This window comes from Poromitra crassiceps (genome assembly GCF_964638095.1).
Source record: "Poromitra crassiceps genome assembly, chromosome: 12".
Classification (NCBI taxonomy): Eukaryota; Metazoa; Chordata; class Actinopteri; order Beryciformes; family Melamphaidae; genus Poromitra; species Poromitra crassiceps.
Genome location: NC_139632.1, coordinates 34,490,228 through 34,509,040, shown reverse-complemented (window position 1 = coordinate 34,509,040; position 18,813 = coordinate 34,490,228). Strand labels below are relative to the sequence as shown.

General features: G+C 45.3%; 1 protein-coding gene across 1 annotated transcript; it reads left to right on the top strand.

Moving 5' to 3' along the window:
* Positions 1-2,242: 2,242 nt before the first annotated feature.
* s1pr1 (sphingosine-1-phosphate receptor 1) lies at positions 2,243-8,134 on the top strand. The gene is made up of 4 exons (XM_083647545.1): positions 2,243-2,347; positions 2,930-3,177; positions 3,986-4,343; positions 4,953-8,134. Exons 1-4 carry the CDS (start codon positions 2,273-2,275, stop codon positions 5,415-5,417), a joined length of 1,146 nt encoding a protein of 381 aa, XP_083503671.1. The 5' UTR covers positions 2,243-2,272; the 3' UTR covers positions 5,418-8,134.
* Positions 8,135-18,813: the final 10,679 nt, after the last annotated feature.

Genomic DNA, 18,813 nt, shown 5'->3' with positions numbered 1-18,813 from the left:
TAGTGGCTGTCATATTTTCATAAAGTTGTTTTCATTATCTTTTATTCTGGCACTGAGTCTCTCCATAGCAAGTAGCCTACTCTCAAGATTTGTGTTTTCCTTTTCTTATGCTAGCTACTATAGTTGTTGCTTGCCTTGTCCTAAGCATGTATTGTGAATGGCCTTGTGTTATAGCCTACTGTGCATCAATAAAACAATTTGGCTTTGACTTGGATATTAGCCTATAACAGACAATTACACTCAGTTGGAGAAATGACATGCGCAGTTTAGAGCCATTACAGATTCCAATTACACACATTAGCATAATAGCATTCAGTTACTGAATGATCATATCAATTATACCAGTAAATTATCATAGCAGTAAATTAGCATACCAGTTACTTAGCCTACATTATCATAGCGGATATCCCGCGGGATTTTAGATGAATGGCCGGTATGAAGAGACGGGGGGGCAGAGGGGGGGAGGAGGCTTCTGGAGGTTTGGGGGGCCAGAGGGACCAGAGGAGGTTTTCTGTTGGCTCCAGAAAGCAGCGCATTGGATTCGTTTTCAGCCCATTTTCTGTCTCAACCAGAGATCCAGACCGTGACTGAGGTGAGAGACTGATATTTCTCTTCAACTGCAGCCGAAACTAGTTTGACATGTTTCATCCGTTCAGACAGAATAGATCCGCTTTTTAAATCGACATTAAAGAGGAAAGAGAGGAAGCACTAACTGTTTTCAGATTTCAGATTAAATGTGGATTATCTGCCGTTTGGAGAAACGTGCTGTTCTCAGCAGAGGTATAGGGAAGGGTTCAACACAATCCGAGGGAATTAGACGCGTTTTACTGAAGACGTTGGAAAAGAGAGGTGATACTTCCTTTACAATCTTTTCACAGATGTGTATTATATTTGTTGATATTCTGTCGCTATATTATCTAGGCCTATGTTTCTTCACTTTCTTCACTTGCAGCTGCCTATAGCCTACTTGTGTTTTTTAATTCAAACTTTTTTCATGATAGAAAACGCATAGCTATTAACGCTTATTTAAATGCACTATGTAGGCAATTAAAAAAAAAAGAAAAATAGCCTAATAAACGAAAACAGTTTTGGTTCATTATTAAGCCCGTGGCACCAATCAAGCATTCTATAACAAACACAGCTATTTGGTGTGCCATGGCTGTCTGTCCTTGTTTGGAGATGTTTGGTCAGATTCACATGTTCAGCCCTTGTTTGTCTGTGTTTAGCCCATGGCACACAAATGAGACATTATCACAACTGTTTGATCGGTGTGCCATGGGATTTAATCATTACAAACCACTTATGTGCACCTTATATAGCCCACTATGGCTTTTTCCTCAGTCGCCCTAACTTAGCTCCAGAGTCAGTAAAGATGTTGTTGGTACATGCACTGGGCTCTCTGTCTGCTTTGCTCATTATGCGCTTTATAAAGTGCTGTATCACATTAATGAGGGGAAACCAATTAAGAGTTAATTATGTTCCCTGATCTAAAGTGTTACCAAAACGTCTGTCCTTTTATCATCCATTCAACAGAAAACGTTCTACTGAAGTGTTCCCCGCCTCTTTAGTGCAGTCAGCGGTTCTCAAAGTGTGTTCCGCCGGACCACCAGGGGTCCTTGAGGGGGTTTCCCAGGGCCCCCAAACCAGATGAATTGTTGTTAATTTACAAGAAGTTAATACAATTAGAGAATGTACTGTAGAAGAATGACTGTTTTTGATCATACTTTTTCTGTTAACCTAACCTAACGCTATCTCTCCACTATAGAATACCGATAGTTTGTGGAATTCTGGACAAAATCATGTCTACAAGTAACAATAGTAACATTTTCAGATGTAGTCTGTGTGGACCTCATGTTAACATTACAGAAACCTTCTACCGAACTGAAGCATGTTAGTGGCTGTGAGCTGAATGTTTTGTCCACTCTTTCCCTCCCTCTGTCTCTCCCTTTCTCTCTCTCTCACACACACACACACACACACACACACACACACACACACACACACACACACACACACACACACACACACACACACACACACACACACACACACACACACTCTCTCTCTCTCTCTCTCTCTCTCCCTCTCCCTCTCTCAGGATGGGCAGCAGCAGTGGGACAGTCTCTGCCCCTCAGGAGGATCTGAACGTGATGTGAAGCCCCACAGCGCCCCCCTGTGCCCCCCCACCCGTCAGAACGCAGGCAGGCAGCATGGCTGACTGAAGCCCCACAGCGCCCTCCTGTGTCCCCCCGTCAGACGGCAGGCAGGCAGCATGGCCGACCTGGCCGACCTGGCGTACTCCGACCTGATCGCCAAGCACTACAACTACACGGGCAAGTTCCGCAAGGTATATACCAGAGGTGTCAAAACTCACCGGTAGCGAGCACATGTACTCAAGGGAACGATAAAAACTCAGGTGCAAAAACACACTGGTAAGAAAAGAGAACCAGCCAGCACACTAAATGTCCTTTTCAAAGTTGAATCTGTCATTTGCTGCCCAGATGACAGATTCAACTTTGAAATATATATATATATCTTTTTGCTAGTTGGCCAATTCTTTCCTATGAAGGGCCAAAATTAATCTGGATGAATGGCGGTGGGCCAAAAATAAATAAATAAATGTTATGTGAAATTACATTAATATTACCATAAAATTAAATGGAAAAAGGAGTTTAGCATTTTGCAGCCCTAATTCATGGTTATTACACAGAAACTACCACTGCTATTACGTGGTAATTACTTTTGTAATTACACGATATGACACACTATTACCCCCTATTACCATGTTGTTACTGAGCTGCAATGTAAAGTGCTACCCCTTTTTCTGTGTGCGAGTACATTGAGAGCAATGCAAACTGGAGTCAAATTCCTTGTATTTATTCATACTTAAGCAATGAAGCTGATTGTGATTCTGATTGTGATTGTGAAGACGGAGCGCGACGCGGCCGGGCTGAGGGCCGACTCGCTGGTCTTCATCCTGGTGTGCTGCTTCATCATCCTGGAGAACGTGCTCGTTCTCCTCACCATCTGGAGGACAAAGAAGTTCCATAAGCCCATGTACTTCTTCATCGGGAACCTGGCTCTGTCCGACCTGCTGGCAGGCGTGGTCTACACCGCCAACATCCTGCTGTCTGGGGCCAACACCTACCGCCTGTCCCCCACACAGTGGTTCTTCAGGTAGGTCAACACCTACAGCCTGTCCCCCACACAGTGGTTCTTCAGGTAGGTCAACACCTACAGCCTGTCCCCCACACAGTGGTTCTTCAGGTAGGTCAACACCTACAGCCTGTCCCCCACACAGTGGTTCTTCAGGTAGGTCAACACCTACAGCCTGTCCCCCACACAGTGGTTCTTCAGGTAGGTCCGGCCTGTAGTGAGAATTGAAGGATTCGTGATCTCATCAAAATAGGTTTCATTTTTAAAGCCCCATTCAGTAAATTTTCCAAGTTTTGCTATTGGAGAAACTGCGCCCTCTGCGTGCATTAGTATCGATAACGATATCGCCGTTCAAAGTCAACAAAACACAGCGCCAGAAAGCTCTATGTACATGTTGTGACATCGGGTACTCACCACGTGATGAAATAATAATCCATAGTTCCGTGAAACATCATTTTCGTAGGAAATCCGAATCGAGTTACTTCCTTGTTTTCATGCAGACAGCGCTTCCGCTGTACAGCGCATGCGCGCATCCTTTTCTTTTTTATTTTTTATTGCCACGGGACGTGGCAGACAACTTGCTTAGTCCCAGGGCTGGCCAATGGAGGGCGGTGTGGGATAAATAAACTCGAGAGTCTCCCTATTACAAGTCAATCTACCATGTCCATGTCCTAAAAAATGTCAAAAATCTTACTGATTGGGGCTTTAAAGCAAGAAGAATGATTGTGATTTTTGTTTTGGTTGTAGCTGAATCGGAGACCCTGATGCTAAAGTAGGTTGTTTTCTCTGACATGCTATAGAACTAACATTGCCCCGGTCTTGTCTTCAGGGAGGGCAGCATGTTCGTGGCGCTGGCGGCGTCCGTCTTCTCGCTGCTCGCCATCGCCATCGAGCGTCACCTGACCATGCTGCAGATGAAGCTGCGGCACAGCGGCAACACGTGCCGCGTCTTCCTGCTCATCAGCACGGTGTGGGCCATCGCCGGCGTGCTGGGCGGCCTGCCCGTGATCGGCTGGAACTGCATCGACGCCATGACCACGTGCTCCACCGTGCTGCCGCTCTACCACAAGACCTACATCCTGTTCTGCACCACGGTGTTCTGCGTGATCCTGCTCGCCATCGTGGTCCTGTACGCGCGCATCCACGCCCTGGTGCGTGCGCGCAGCCGCAAGCTGCTGTGCCGCAAGGTGATTGTTTCTTTGTTTTGTTTTCACACACATTCTCAATCGCGAATGCCAGGAATGAGCGCACGAAAGCGCGTAAAGCTACGAATGAGCGCGCGGAGCTAGAAACGAGTGTGCAATATTTCGAGTTGGAAAGCTGGTTGAAAATCGGCAAAAGTGGCCCTTGAAAGTCCCTGGGAACTAAACACACAGTAAATATGTGTTTTGAGTTTGTCACACCACCGGAAAATGTGTTATTAACCACCCAGTCGAATTTGAACTGAATTGAATGTCGCCAAGTATATAAAACGAGGAGCAGCAATCTCTATGCTCTCAATGCTATTCATCTATGCAGCAGCGCTGCTGGCCATTTGGGTGCCCTAAGCATAATTGCTATGTGCCCCCCGTCCCCTACCCCCAAAGTACTATAATGAGCCCTAAGTACCACCAAACAGTAAAAACAGGGAAATGGCAATATTTAGGATTTTCGTTGAAACTAATGTCTACAACCTTTTGATGCTTACGGTTAGTCACATAAGACCCTTAATTGCATAGTTGGAAGGTTTTGGTGCATTCTGCTTGCCAGGATCTTTAATGTAAAATATAGTCAACAACTGCAATTTAAAATTCCAGGTGTCCAACAGCCGCAGCGGCGCCGGCGCAACCAGCAAGAGCTCGGAGAAATCCATGGCTCTGCTGAAGACAGTGATCATCGTGCTGAGCTGCTTCATCGCCTGCTGGGCGCCGCTCTTCGTGCTGCTGCTGCTGGACGTGGCGTGCGAGACGCGGGCGTGTCCGGTGCTCTACAAGGCCGAGTGGTTCCTCGCCCTCGCCGTCCTCAACTCCGCCATGAACCCTCTGATCTACACGCTGACCAGCAACGAGATGCGCCGCGCCTTCATCAAGACGCTGCTGTGCTGCACCGCCTGCGTCCGGCCCAAACACAAGTTCTCCAGCGGGCCCGTCATGGGCGCAGAGTTCAGCCGGAGCAAGTCCGACAACTCCTCCCATCCCAACAAGGAGGAGGCGGCGGGGGGGCAGTACTCGCCCAGAGAGACGGCCGTCACCTCCTCAGGGAACCTCACCTCCTCCTCCTAAACGTGTGTCCCCCCGGTGGCGAGCGGATGTATATTTCAGGTGTGGTCGTTTGGACGGTGGACAGAGGTTGTGTAAATATGGACCGACTGTACTTCAGGCCCTACGGTCTCTCTGGGACTGCCCTCACCTCTTCCCGGTCGGAGAACTCTGAGGAACCTGGGAGAACCGGACCATGGAGCCCACACACCGGGACAGACTGGTACAGACCAACCCGTTCTCACTCCCAACTCCTCAAATCCTGACGTTTGGTCAGGACCATCCTTGGTGTCAATTTTTAACGCGTGGATTTCCTCATTTTTCGACGCCATCGGACGTCATTTTTTTAATGATAATAATTAATTTGTTTTGTATAGCACTTCACATATCGTGTGTGTGTGTGTGTATAGGGGCGGACTCAACTCATCTACCACTGATGTGTAACACCCACCTTGGTGATACACAGTGTCCAGTTTGCGCCAGAATGCTCAGCACACATCAGCTATCACCCCCCCAAGGCACCGGGGTTACACCCTCCCAGGCCACCGGGCTTACACCCCCCAGGGCACCAGGGTTACACTCCCCAGGGCACCAGGGTTACACTCCCCAGGGCACCAGGGCACCAGGGTTACACTCCCCAGGGCACCGGGGCTACACCCCCCAGGGCACCAGGGTTACACTCCCAGGCCACCGGGCTTACACCCCCCAGACCACCGGGCTTACACCCCCCAGGGCACCGGGGCTACACCCCCCAGGGCACCGGGGCTACACCCCCCAGGGCACCGGGTCTACACCCCCCAGGGCACCGGGGTTACACCCCTACTCTTGTGAAGAGTGCCGATGGGATCTTTAGTGACCGCAGAGAGTCAGGACCTCAGTTTAACGTCTCATCTGAAGGATGGACGTCTCTGCCCGAGGCCATTGGGGAGATTCTTCATGAGACCAGAGGGAAGAGCACCTCCTACAGTTCCTCCAACATCACTTCCAGCACCAGGTGGTCTCCCATCCGAGCACTAACCACAGCCAGCGGTGCTTTTTCCCTTCTTTTTTTTACGTCAGTATTTGACCAGGAAGTGAGAACGGGCTGGTCAGCCCGGGTGAGACCTGGTCAGCCCGGGTGAGACCGGGTCAGCCCGGGTGAGAACTGGTCAGCCCAGGTGAGACCGGGTCAGCCCGGGTGAGAACTGGTCAGCCCGGGTGAGACCGGGTCAGCCCGGGTGAGACCTGGTCAGCCCGGGTGAGACCGGGTCAGCCCGGGTGAGACCTGGTCAGCCCGGGTGAGACCGGGTCAGCCCGGGTGAGACCTGGTCAGCCCGGGTGAGACCGGGTCAGCCCGGGTGAGACCTGGTGAGACCGGGTCAGCCCGGGTGAGACCGGGTCAGCCCGGGTGAGACCTGGTCAGCCGGGTGAGACCGGATCAGACAGGTTCGGACCGGGCGGTAGAAGAGGCACTTAGAGCAGCAGTCTGCTAAACTGACTGCTGACTGTTTCTCCCTTCAGACTGCTTGCTGCTGCCTGTTGTAGACTTACTGACTTGCTAAACCAGTGCGTCTCAACGTGGTGTCCGGAGACCACCAGGGGTCCTTCAGGGGGGGTCCACAGCCAACTGATGAATTGTTACACTTCAACATTATTTCATTTCCTAGAAGGGCTCACAGTTAGAATGTAGAAGAATGACTGTTCTGATCATAGTTTCTCTGTTATCTCTGTGTAGATAGCCGCCATGGGTCATTGGAACCCCCTCAAGGACCACTGACGGTCCCCGGACCCCAATTGGGAACCGCTGCTCTAAACCGTCCTGACGGTTAGAACTGTAGCGCTTATATTGTGATGAAATATTTAAGACGTGCGATTAATGAAGTACTTTGATTTCATCCACTTAACTCAGAAAGGCTAGAGGTCCATCCTGCTCTCCTGTCCAGAATGTATTTTCTACGTGTCTGTCTGTTCTGTCAGTGTTGATGAAGCTGACAGTAGTGAACAGTGTCAGTAGTGAACAGTGTCAGTAGTGAACAGTGTAGCACTATTAATTTATATTTGAAACGAGCAGAAGACATTTTTCTGACTGATTTAAATGAAAAGAGATGTGTCAGATTTGACAGTTCAACACCCTTTGAGAAATAACGGGCCATTCACACTTAGAACGATAACTATAAAGATAACTACTACTATTTAAAAAATTGCTCTGAAATGGAATCAAGAATGTCATTATAGTTATCATTGTGGATATAGATACCAGAAATGTTGTGCGCAAAATTTCTGGGGTGGAGACTGGAGACCATGTGAGTGCGGTGCCCAATTTCGGACATCCATATAGTCATAGCGCCACCTACTGGCAAAACAAATCGACGAGAACTGTTCATCCGATCAACTTCAAACTTGGGGAGTGCGTTGCCGGTAACCAGACCGAGTGCGATGCCGAATTTCAGCATGAGTTTGGTCACACACCCCAAAAAAGTGTGCCCATGGCGCGTCATCTCTAGAGTCTCCACCCTAGAAATGAACGCCAAATTCTAGTCTTTATAGTCATCCGTGTGAATGGGCCTTTAAGCTGGTACCTCAGAAGCACACACACACACACACACACACACACACACACACACACACACACACACACACACACACACACACACACACACACACACACAAACAGTGACCTATCAGGAGCCAGTTAATGAGTTAATTAATATATGGTTACCAAAATGTCTGCCTCCTGCTCTCATCTGCACAGCAACTTTCTGAATGTGTTCTCTTAGCTCTTAATAAAGACCTGAATAGAAACAGACTCTTTTTTGTGAGTGACTGTGTGTGCGCGCGCATTTCTTAGCTAGCTTGTCTTGTTAAACAACATACGGCAAAATATTAACTGTTTGTCAGCCGTACAATGTTAGAGTCCGCACACTGCATAGACTTCACTCCCGGTTTATTGAGCATTCCAAATAAACTAGGAGTGAAGTCTACGCAGTGTGTGGACTCTATTTTTTATTTGCTACTGATCATCTGCACCTGCAACGCTGAGTATGTGCATGCTCTACTTTTGTTTAAGTACAAAATGTTATTGCCTTTGAAAGTTGCTAGCATAACATTAGCGTTAGCTTTTCTGAGCCAGAGGAAAGCACAGGCAAGAGGCCACCTGCTGGGGATTGCTCGCATCTCCGACGGTGCCATCGGGGCAGCTGCAGGCAGGGATGTTTTTTGGATGTGTTTTAGCCATATTTAGAGGAATGACTCATTTTAAATTACATTACATTAGATTATATTGTTGTGATGTCATTATTCAGTATTTTCTCCTTTCCTCACTCACTTTCATGTCACCACCTGCTCTGCCTTTAGGTCGTTTTACACTACAACAGACAGCAACACAGGCAGAAACACTGAAGTTATTATTATATTTTATTATCTTATTATTCTAAACCAAACATCAAAAATAACATCTCCACCCTCTTTGCTTTGCACATTTTAATCTTTTCTTTTTGTATTGACATTGCAATTCCAATACAAAACAGCAGAGGGTGCTGCAGCACCCTAAGCACCCCCACAGCATCTCACGGTGGTGGAGCAACGGCAGGGACGTCTCCCTACCGCCCCCTGCAGCTGACCCTAGGACACTTGCCTTCTCCACGCCTTGTCCTTCCTTCTTAGCCAAAAGCCAGAAGCTCCCCTGTTCTGCCCCCTCGGCCACATTCTTGAATGCCTCCTTTAGCTTGGGTCCGGTCACTCCCACGCTCCTCCAGAAGCGCTGGGTGGATGTTGCCACCTAATCTCTCCCTCCGGGTGATGTTCTGTGCCCCGCCTCCTTGCCCTACAAAGTGTATTAGCTGCTGTGCTGTTGATGGAGTGTCTTTGGCCGCTTCCAGCCTGTGTGCCTCAAGCACTTCCAGCCATCTTCCGCAGGACTCGGTCGTGGCGCCGCCTGTATCGACCCTGAGAAAGTGCTGCTTTGCAACTGGACAGGATGTGCTGCAGACTTGGGTTTCGGGGCATTGCAGAGCTGGCAGTTTTCATCTGAGCCATAGCACATACGGAGGTTGCTGCCTGGGGCTTGGGAGAGTGTCATAAGTGGACCTAATGAAGAAGCTCAGTCTGGCTTGAGGGACCTTCCACATGTCAGTCCAACTGATGGTCCTGTTCACCAGTCCCTCCTAGTCCAGCTTCCTTGCTGCCGCTGGCTGAGTGCTCTGATTTTATATTGCTCCTCGCCTCCTCCTCTGATCATGACGACCTCTGAGATAACCAGCTCTTTGCTCTCCTTCCTTGTGGCTTTGCACCACATCTTGGGAGCTGTTCCTCACCCCAGGCCAGCCCTCCCTGACTGTGTCCTGCCAACGATCTCTCTGTGCCTCAGCCTACTGATGGCCCGGTCCACTGCTTGCTCTGCCCTCCACTTGCGTGCTGTTGGGACGAGGGCCCTTCGTGTTCTGTCCAGATGGATCTGACGAGGCTCTCAGCTCTAACACGAGCCTCGCCTTCTCTCCTGTCTGTAGCCCAGGGTGATTGACTTCAGGGGCAGCTGCAGTGTGTTCCTTCTGAACAGGTCTATGCTGGAAAGGACCCCGAGGTAGACCCAGCCATTTACGGATGTAACGGTTGGCTTTGGGGTCCATCCTCAGTACTGTGGATGTGGTGATCTTACACAGCTTCAGGGGCTACATCAGACCCTGGTATAGGTGTGAACTGGTATAGGACCAGACCTTGAACTTCCCCAGGAGATGGCTTCTGTCGATACTTTCCAGGCCTTCGGACAGCTGTTTCATGATGGTGGCAGCCATGTGTTTGTCGGAGAGATTGGCTGTATCAGTTGGCAGTCTCCCTAGGCTTCGGGGCAGGTTGCTCCACCAGCAAAGGAATCCTTTCAGGCTCAAAGCCTTCTATGTATGAGCTGAGTGGACTAGATCAGTGGTTCTAAAATGGGGGTCCGGGGACCCCCAGGGGTCCTTGAGGGCGTTCCATGGGGTCCCCAGCCAAAAGGGGAGTAATTTATTTGAGCTATAATTCCATTCATAAGTAACACAATGACTATTTTGGTCATGGGTTTTATACACTTTCTTTAATAAAACATCTAAAAGCATCAATCTTACTATCATATGGGGGACTGTGGGACAAAATCCTATCAAATGGGGGTCCGTGGTCTAATTTTTGTCAGTTTAGGGGTCCTTCATGTGAAAAGGTTTGAGAACCACTGGACTAGATGACCTGTGGCCAAGTCGTATCAGAATCACAATCACTTTTATGGCCACAATATGCAAGATTACATACGAGGAATTAGTGTCAGTATGCAGCATAGCGGTCATGTCAATATTCAACGATACAGAAATAGGAAAAATAACTAAAAGACAATCACAACGTTGCAAGTCCAGTCCAATATATACAATATATACACGAGTGGAGTGCTTAGTAGGCATTAAATGTGAATTTACATTGGATTTACATGAATTTACAGTCTGAGTTAAATAGGTGTTAGATGTTAAATAGGCAGTGAATTTACATGAATTTACAGTCCGAGTTAAATAGGCATTAAATTAAATATGAGTTACAGTCTCTAAGCGGTGCACGATGTAGTTAATTCGTGTAATCTAATGGTGTAAAGTTCTGGTCGGAGAAGCAGCTATAATACTTTAAGTAACGAGTGAAGTCCAGCTGCAGTAGCTGTATTTAAGGTTGGTCCTATTTACTGGAGCAGTGGAAGTTTCCATTCCATGAGAAGCTGATGGAATCATGGGCAGATGAACCATTTGGGCAATTGGGCAAATGTTTGGGCACACTCACCTACTTTGTAGAAAGTAGTTTTAAGAAGGAATAAATAGCATTAGTTGGATTTTTTAAGAGGAGGAAGAAAGATGTTAGCTCAAGAAGGGCCCAGGTGTAGCCTGAAAAGGTGTTTTTAGATGGGCAGTGATTAGGTCATTCTGACAGAAGGGGGGAGCCCGCGTTCCACCATTGTGGCACCAGGGACGAGAAGAGTCGCAATCGGGATGCGCGACTTTTCAGCCCACATAAAGATGGAGGGGCGAGGCGATCTGCAAGGGTGGAGGAGTGGAGGGAGTGATGCGACATTTGGAACCTGACCATCATTATTGCAGATACAGAGGAGCAGTCTGGTCTACTGCCCTGTAGGCCAGTACCAGTGTCTTGAATTTGATGCGTACCGAGATGGGAAGCCAGTGAAGGGAGGGACCGGAAGAGAGGAGTGACATGAGAGAATTTGGGTTGGTTGAACACCAAACGGGCTGCAGCATTCTAAATGAGCTGTAATGGTCTGATGGCAGAGGCAGGTTAGTAGGGTCATCTGTGGCACTTCCGTGACCGTGGAGAGCGAAGGTCCGTTTCTCAATGGATTTGTCATCTAGGAGGGTTAATAAACAAATTTAGCCGGGGTGTATTTTTAAAAAAGGCGGGGAAAATATTTGAGAGACCAAAATCCAAAATGGCTGCTGTGGAAATGAACTTTTTAATGCTTTGACCTACAATGATGCACAATACATGGTTTCAGAGCTTATTCTGGTCAAGGAATACATATTTGGTGTTTATATAATGATTTGACCTATTTTTGACCTTCAAATCCAAGATGGCTGCCAATTTTGAGGCAGTTTTTTCAAAATCGTCATAGAGCCTTCATATTAGGCTTGAATGACAGGTCTTCTCATGATGAGTTGAATAATATACAGTATAAGTACACAGAAGTCATCTCTGAGGTCAATAAAGTCAATGTTTGTGTGTAAACAACAGTTGCTGATTTGCGGTTTCCCATTAAATAGGGTAGGCTGAGAATATGGTGTCCAGTTCATCCCATCACATTTTCATAATGAACCAAAAACAATTTTGCACTATAGCCTAACATAAAATAGTATTCTGTATGCAAAGCTAGCAAGGTTAGTTGCTTGAGCTGAATTTAAAGGTCAACTCAAAACAAACAATGAAATTAACTTTGAAATTAAAACTGAATCCTAGGCTACTAAATTTCATCAGCACACAGTAAAGGAAACTTGTCTTTGAACTCAGCTGACTGTCTAGTCCTAATCCCTGTTGTACAATGTCCCTTTTCAGTGAAGTTTTAGTTTTTGTTAAGAGTATGGACTTTTAATCTTGACCTTGTTGGTAGGCAACGGCCCTTTTTCAGTCAAGCATTTTCAGATTAGCTCAGTCAGTCTGTGAAGCAGTCAGTGTCAGCACTTGCGCGAGCTCGCTTTTTCTCTAACTAATGTTAACATTACACACTTTAAGACACTTTGTTTGAGGATATCAACGTTATTCACTAGTCTAAAGATAGTTCTACCATCAAGAACATATAAAACAAAAGCAAAAACAATTTTTATTTGCAGAAGTCATCATTGATATTTGGTGTTAGCTAACGTTAGGTAACGTTATTATTTTTAGCTAAAGTTAATGTTATCTGTCTCCACACTTCTGTCAACTGACATATGCATTTGCTTTTGAAAATAAACAGCCTGGCTTGCTTAAGCATAACTGAAGATTAAATAGAAATATAACATGACGAATGCATGTACCGATTGGTTGCCCCATCTTCCCATGAGGTGGTGGTGTAAACATCATCACATTTATCAAGTCCTGACCAGTCTTGGGCTTTTAATTGTAAGCTGTCCCATTTGCCTTGATTTATTGTATTGGTGGGCTTGCAAGGCTTGTCACATTTTAGGACACATTCATAGGACATTGTGTGCTTTGTCTTTCATTGGGAGGGAAAGCAACTCGCTATTATATTACTGTTATATTATATTGCTGTTATACGCTGTTTATTTTCAAAAGCAAATGCATATGTCAGTTGACAGAATTGTGGAGACAGATAACATTAACTTTAGCTAAAAATAATAACGTTACCTAACGTTAGCTAACACCAAATATCAATGATGACTTCTGCAAATAAAAATTGTTTTTGCTTTTGTTTTATATGTTCTTAATGGTAGAACTATCTTTAGACTAGTGAATAACGTTGATAACCTCAAACAAAGTTTTCTTTTTATATATATTCCCCCCCGATTTTTTATCCCATTTTTATCCCCCATTAGTGCAAACGTAATTTCTTTATCCTGGTTGCTACTCCACCCTCTGCCGATCTGGGGAGAGCCGAAACTGGCTCCATGCTTCCTCCGAGACATGGGCAGTTAGCCAGCCGCTTCTTTTCACCTGACAGAGGAAGCTTCACCGGTAGGACATAGCACGTGGGAGGTTCACACTATTCCAACAAGTTCCCCTCCCTCTGAACAGGCGCCCTTAACGACCAGAGGAGGAACCACATTAGCAACCAGGATATTGCATGTTTTTGGTGAAGGGGGTTCCTATATGAAGGAAACCCCCGGGAGGCACGGGGAGAACATGCAAACTCCACACAGAAAGGCCCTTTTGACGACCCCACCCGGGCGGCGGGCACTCGAGGACATGCGGACGGACACGCATTCCTTCAGCGTTCACATCGTCCCAGGTGGGAATCGAACCCACGACCTTCGAGCTGTGAGGCGATAGTGCTTACCACTACACCACCGTACCTCCTTTTGTGTAGTCATAGACTGAATTTCAATCATGGAAGACCAAATAAGGCATTAATAAAGCACCCCATGCTGTCATAACCCTCAGCCCAAATGACGTCACTAAATGACGTCACCATCTCCGACGTCACCTTCTCCATGACGTCACCTTTGCAGAGTGACGTCAGTTGCCCAAATGACGTCAGTTATGACATCATAAATGCCCTTCTCCTGGTACTATATAAGGCCCCCATCACCACAGCTTAAATCACACTTGTGCAGTCATCACTCACCTTGTGTCAGCATCAGCATTCATCCAGCATCTCCAGAGCAAAGAAGCTTCATCCCACCACCTCCCCCAGATCACCACCAATGTTATGACTCCGTTGGAAACAGATCCCCTTAGGGGGGATGTCCTATCTCTTACAGCACCGACGCCCTCTCTCATAAGCAAGAGGAGCGTCACATCATGGAGTCATACGCCATACTCATGATTGAAATATCCTCAAACAAAGTGTCTTAAAGTGTGTAATGTTAACATTAGTTAGAGAAAAAGCGAGCTCGCGCAAGTGCTGACACTGACTGCTTCACAGACTGACTGAGCTAATCTGAAAATGCTTGACTGAAAAAGGGCCGTTGCCTACCAACAAGGTCAAGATTAAAAGTCCATACTCTTAACAAAAACTAAAACTTCACTGAAAAGGGACATTGCACAACAGGGATTAGGACTAGACAGTCAGCTGAGTTCAAAGACAAGTTTCCTTTACTGTGTGCTGATGAAATTTAGTAGCCTAGGATTCAGTTTTAATTTCAAAGTTAATGTCATTGTTTGTTTTGAGTTGACCTTTAAATTCAGCTCAAGCAACTAACCTTGCTAGCTTTGCATATAGAATACTATTTTATGTTAGGCTATAGTGCAAAATTGTTTTTGGTTCATTATGAAAATGTGATGGGATGAACTGGACACCATATTCTCAGTAGCCTACCCTATTTAATGGGAAACCGCAAATCAGCAACTGTTGTTTACACACAAACATTTACTTTAATGACCTCAGAGATGACTTCTGTGTACTTATACTGTATATTATTCAACTCATCATGAGAAGACCTGTTATTCAAGCCTAATATGAAGGCTCTATGACGATTTTGAAAAAACTGCCTTTTAGAGCTCAAAATTGGCAGCCATCTTGGATTTGAAGGTCAAAAATAAGTCAAATCATTATATAAACACCAAATATGTATTCCTTGACCAGAATAAGCTCTGAAACCATGTATTGTGCATCATTGTAGGTCAAACCATTAAAAAGTTCATTTCCACGGCAGACATTTTGGATTTTGGTCTCTCAAATATTTTCCCCGCCTTTTTAAAAAATACACCCCGGCTAAATTTGTTTATTAACCCTCCTAGATGACAAATCCATTGAGAAACGGACCTTCGCTCTCCACGGTCACGGAAGTGCCACAGATGACCCTACTAGGTAGCCCAGCCAGAAGAACATTGCAGTAGTCCAGGCGGGAGATGACAAGAGCCTGGACCAGGAGTTGTGTGTGTGTGTGTGTGTGTGTGTGTGTGTGTGTGTGTGTGTGTGTTTTAAATAGGCTGGATGGAAGCATGCTTACCATAGGAGGGGGCACAGCCTGATGTCAGTGACGAGTTCACATTATGCCAGTAAAACAGGACCAATAATTGGTAAAATGTTAAATATAGAGGGATAACATCCAGAGGGCTTGATGATGGTTTCAATTCTAACAAATCAGCCAAGCTGATGGGCTGAGGCTCAAATGAGCTTAAAATTGAGGGAAGCTCTAATAGAAGCTGAGGAATACGTGACCTAATGTCCTTGACCTTATAGAGCTCAACAGGCACGTGACTTTTCGTGATGTAATTTGCCCCGGAAGTAAGTTCCGCGTCCATTTTCTTCATAGACATTTCGATAAATCTAAATATAACGAGTTTTAAGGCCACGAACCAAGCCAACATGTGATCCAGAGAATCTTGAATGACCTTAAAACATTCGGTTTAAGCGAGAACAAAAAACATCATTACTAGGCCTACGTCATTAGGGAGCAGTCGATGTCATCAGTGATGTCACATATAGATGACATCATCAGTCTCTATGACTTTATTAGATTTGCTCATATTCACCTGGAGGTCAGTATAGTCGATCTGGGTATGACAACATCATACGGTAGCCTACCACTGGGCCAATCTCTGACATTTGGCCCAATGACAGATGATATATATTCACACAGATATGACAGATATAGTCTAGGGAAAATAAGGTTTCACCTTAAACTAATTGCAACAGAATTTATTTTCATATTTTTATGTTCATATTGATGCCCAAAACACTGTACTAAAAATCCCAGAAAATCCCATTAGTGGAAGTATGTTAAAATGACGTTTTCTCAAAATGGCTGCCATTATTCAAATTTTGGCCATATCTTGACTCCAACTAGACCTAGAATTACAAATTTGTTATCTATTTCCACAATTTTGGGGGCAAGGAATCCACAGAAATGGTTGTTGAGTCTCTAAGTAGAACAGATTTTTATTTTCTCATGTAAGTCATAATACAACATGGCATTTCTCACAATGTTAGCTACAACTTCGTATTTGTTAATCATACACATTTTGGGTGATACCCACTACCCTTGAGCATATTGAAGTGCTTGCCATTGAAAAAAAAAGTTTGTTGTTTCATATTTCCAATTAATAATGTGTTCCGGTAATGAATTTATTCCCTCACAGTGTCTCTAAAAGTGTCTGGAAATACATAAAAAATGAGCACATCTATTATGTAAGGGAGCTAGGGCTGTTTGTTTGTCTGTTTATCTGTCTGTCCCACTGATGACATCATCAGTGATGTCATAAATCCACTCACTCACACACACACACACACACACACACACACACACACACACACACACACACACACAGTCTCAGTGATGATCTCATCAGTGATGATCTCATCAGTAATGTCATAAATTGTGACATCATCAGTGATGTCATAAGAGGTTGTGATGTCATCAGTGATGTCATAAAAGCAGTTGTGACATCTTCAGTGATGTCATAAGTAGGGATGTTCGATATTGGCTTTTTTACCGATATCCGATAATGTCCAACTCTTAATTTCCGATACCGATATCAACCGATATCAACCGATACCGATATAAGCTGGCTTTTTTTCCACCAAAATTTCACGTAACAAGTTACATAATGTAGCTTAATGTAGCTGAAGAGTTTAATATATAATATGCATGTTGTGTTAAAGTTGTAAGTGTTAGAGAAGCGAGCTTGTGACCAGAAGGTTGTCGGTTCAATCCCCGGGACCGGCAGGATAAATCTGGGTGGGGAAAGTGAAAAGGCAGCGCTTGCCCCTCCCTCATTACCACCACTGAGGTGCCCTTGAGCAAGGCCCTTAACCCCAACCGCTCCAGTGGAGCTGCTCAGTGGCCAACAGATCAGACTGTGGTTGTACTGGTCAGCTTCCAGGTATGAATGTGTGTGTGAATGTGAACAGGGCACTCCTGAAAAAGAGAGCATTGCTCTCAGTGAGACTCCCCCTGTATTAAAAAAAAAAAAAAAAAAAAATCGGCATGAAAACCGATACCGATATTTTCCGATATCGATTTTTTTATGCTAATATCGGCCGATAATATCGGTAGGCCGATAATATCGGACATCCCTAGTCATAAGCGCAAAATCAACGTGATGATTGGCATGATGAGAACCCTTGCCCTTGCTGCCCGCATGGCCTGTCCTATTGCAGCTATGTTTAATTCACAGTTCTTGCCAGCAAACAGTTCTTTGAGGATAAGCTGAAGGGCTTCCATGTTTCCTTTGGCAGATGATATATTTTGAGGGATATGCATCTCTGGGAATCTTGATATCTTTTATCTCAGTCTTTACCAGTCTGGCAGCAGTTTTCACAAGACACACTTTTTCTTCATCAACATCACTATTGTCCTTCTTAGATGCATGCAAAAATGCACTCAAAATATTTGAGGCCTTCGGCTTCAATATACACTTCTGGTTTGCCATTGATTTCTGTAATGATTATTTGGTCACCACTTCAAGGTATTGTTCAATTTTCACAGTTAGGTCTCCAAGAGCAATTTGCTCATCATCATTCTGTTCTAAATAGCTGTCTGCTCTTTTTCTTTGGACAACCATGTTCTTCAGCAAAGGTCTGAGGTATTTGTTTTTTGGTACAGATAGATGGCATCTGCAGCATGAAGATCTTGGGCAAATGAATCCTGAAGGTCTTCTTCCTCTGTGGTGTTTTATGGCAGTTGGCATCCTTTGTTGCATTACCGCCTCCTTCTGAATTTATCCATCCACTGTTTCCCTACATTCTGTAAAACCCGATCCACTCTCCTCTTCTGTTGGTCTTTCCTGAAAGTCTTCTTCGTTTTCTTCTAATGGCTTTCTGGCAGACATTGATGCCTTGCGGTGGTCCTAACAGGAAACATAAGTGGGCGGGCGGCGTGTGTGCCATGATTGTGATGTCACGATTGTCATGTATCAGTGATGTCATCAGTGATGTCTCTTGAGCAATTGTGATGTCATCAGTGATGTAATAAATCCTTCTTCTGGGGTGTTTTATGGCAGTTGGCATCCTTGTTGCATTACGGCCTGGCTGAGGCTTTATAAGTGGTGGGAGTATAAGTAGGGAGAAGAGCACAAGTGGTACATCATCTCCAGAGTAAGTGTGTATTGTTTATTTATTTTTGTTTATTTGCACAAAGAAAATGAATAACAACAGATAGTACAAGTATCTTAATAAGCTATTATTAAGCTATACCTATTAGTAAGCTATTAGCTAACTAGTGCTTATTAAGCTAGCCTACTTTGAATGGTAACAGACAATAAATGGCGGTCAACTTATCCATAACCTTCGGATATGGAGAACACTTTGCCTACCTGTCCACTCGTC

What these genes read in the sequence shown, in the direction of transcription:
- s1pr1 (XM_083647545.1), top strand. Translation starts at nt 2,273, where the DNA reads ATGGCCGACCTGGCCGACCTGGCGTACTCCGACCTGATCGCCAAGCAC. An exon ending in ACACGGGCAAGTTCCGCAAG is followed by an intron (nt 2,348 to 2,929) that starts GTATATACCAGA and finishes GTGATTGTGAAG; the next exon opens with ACGGAGCGCGACGCGGCCGG. An exon ending in CCCACACAGTGGTTCTTCAG is followed by an intron (nt 3,178 to 3,985) that starts GTAGGTCAACAC and finishes TCTTGTCTTCAG; the next exon opens with GGAGGGCAGCATGTTCGTGG.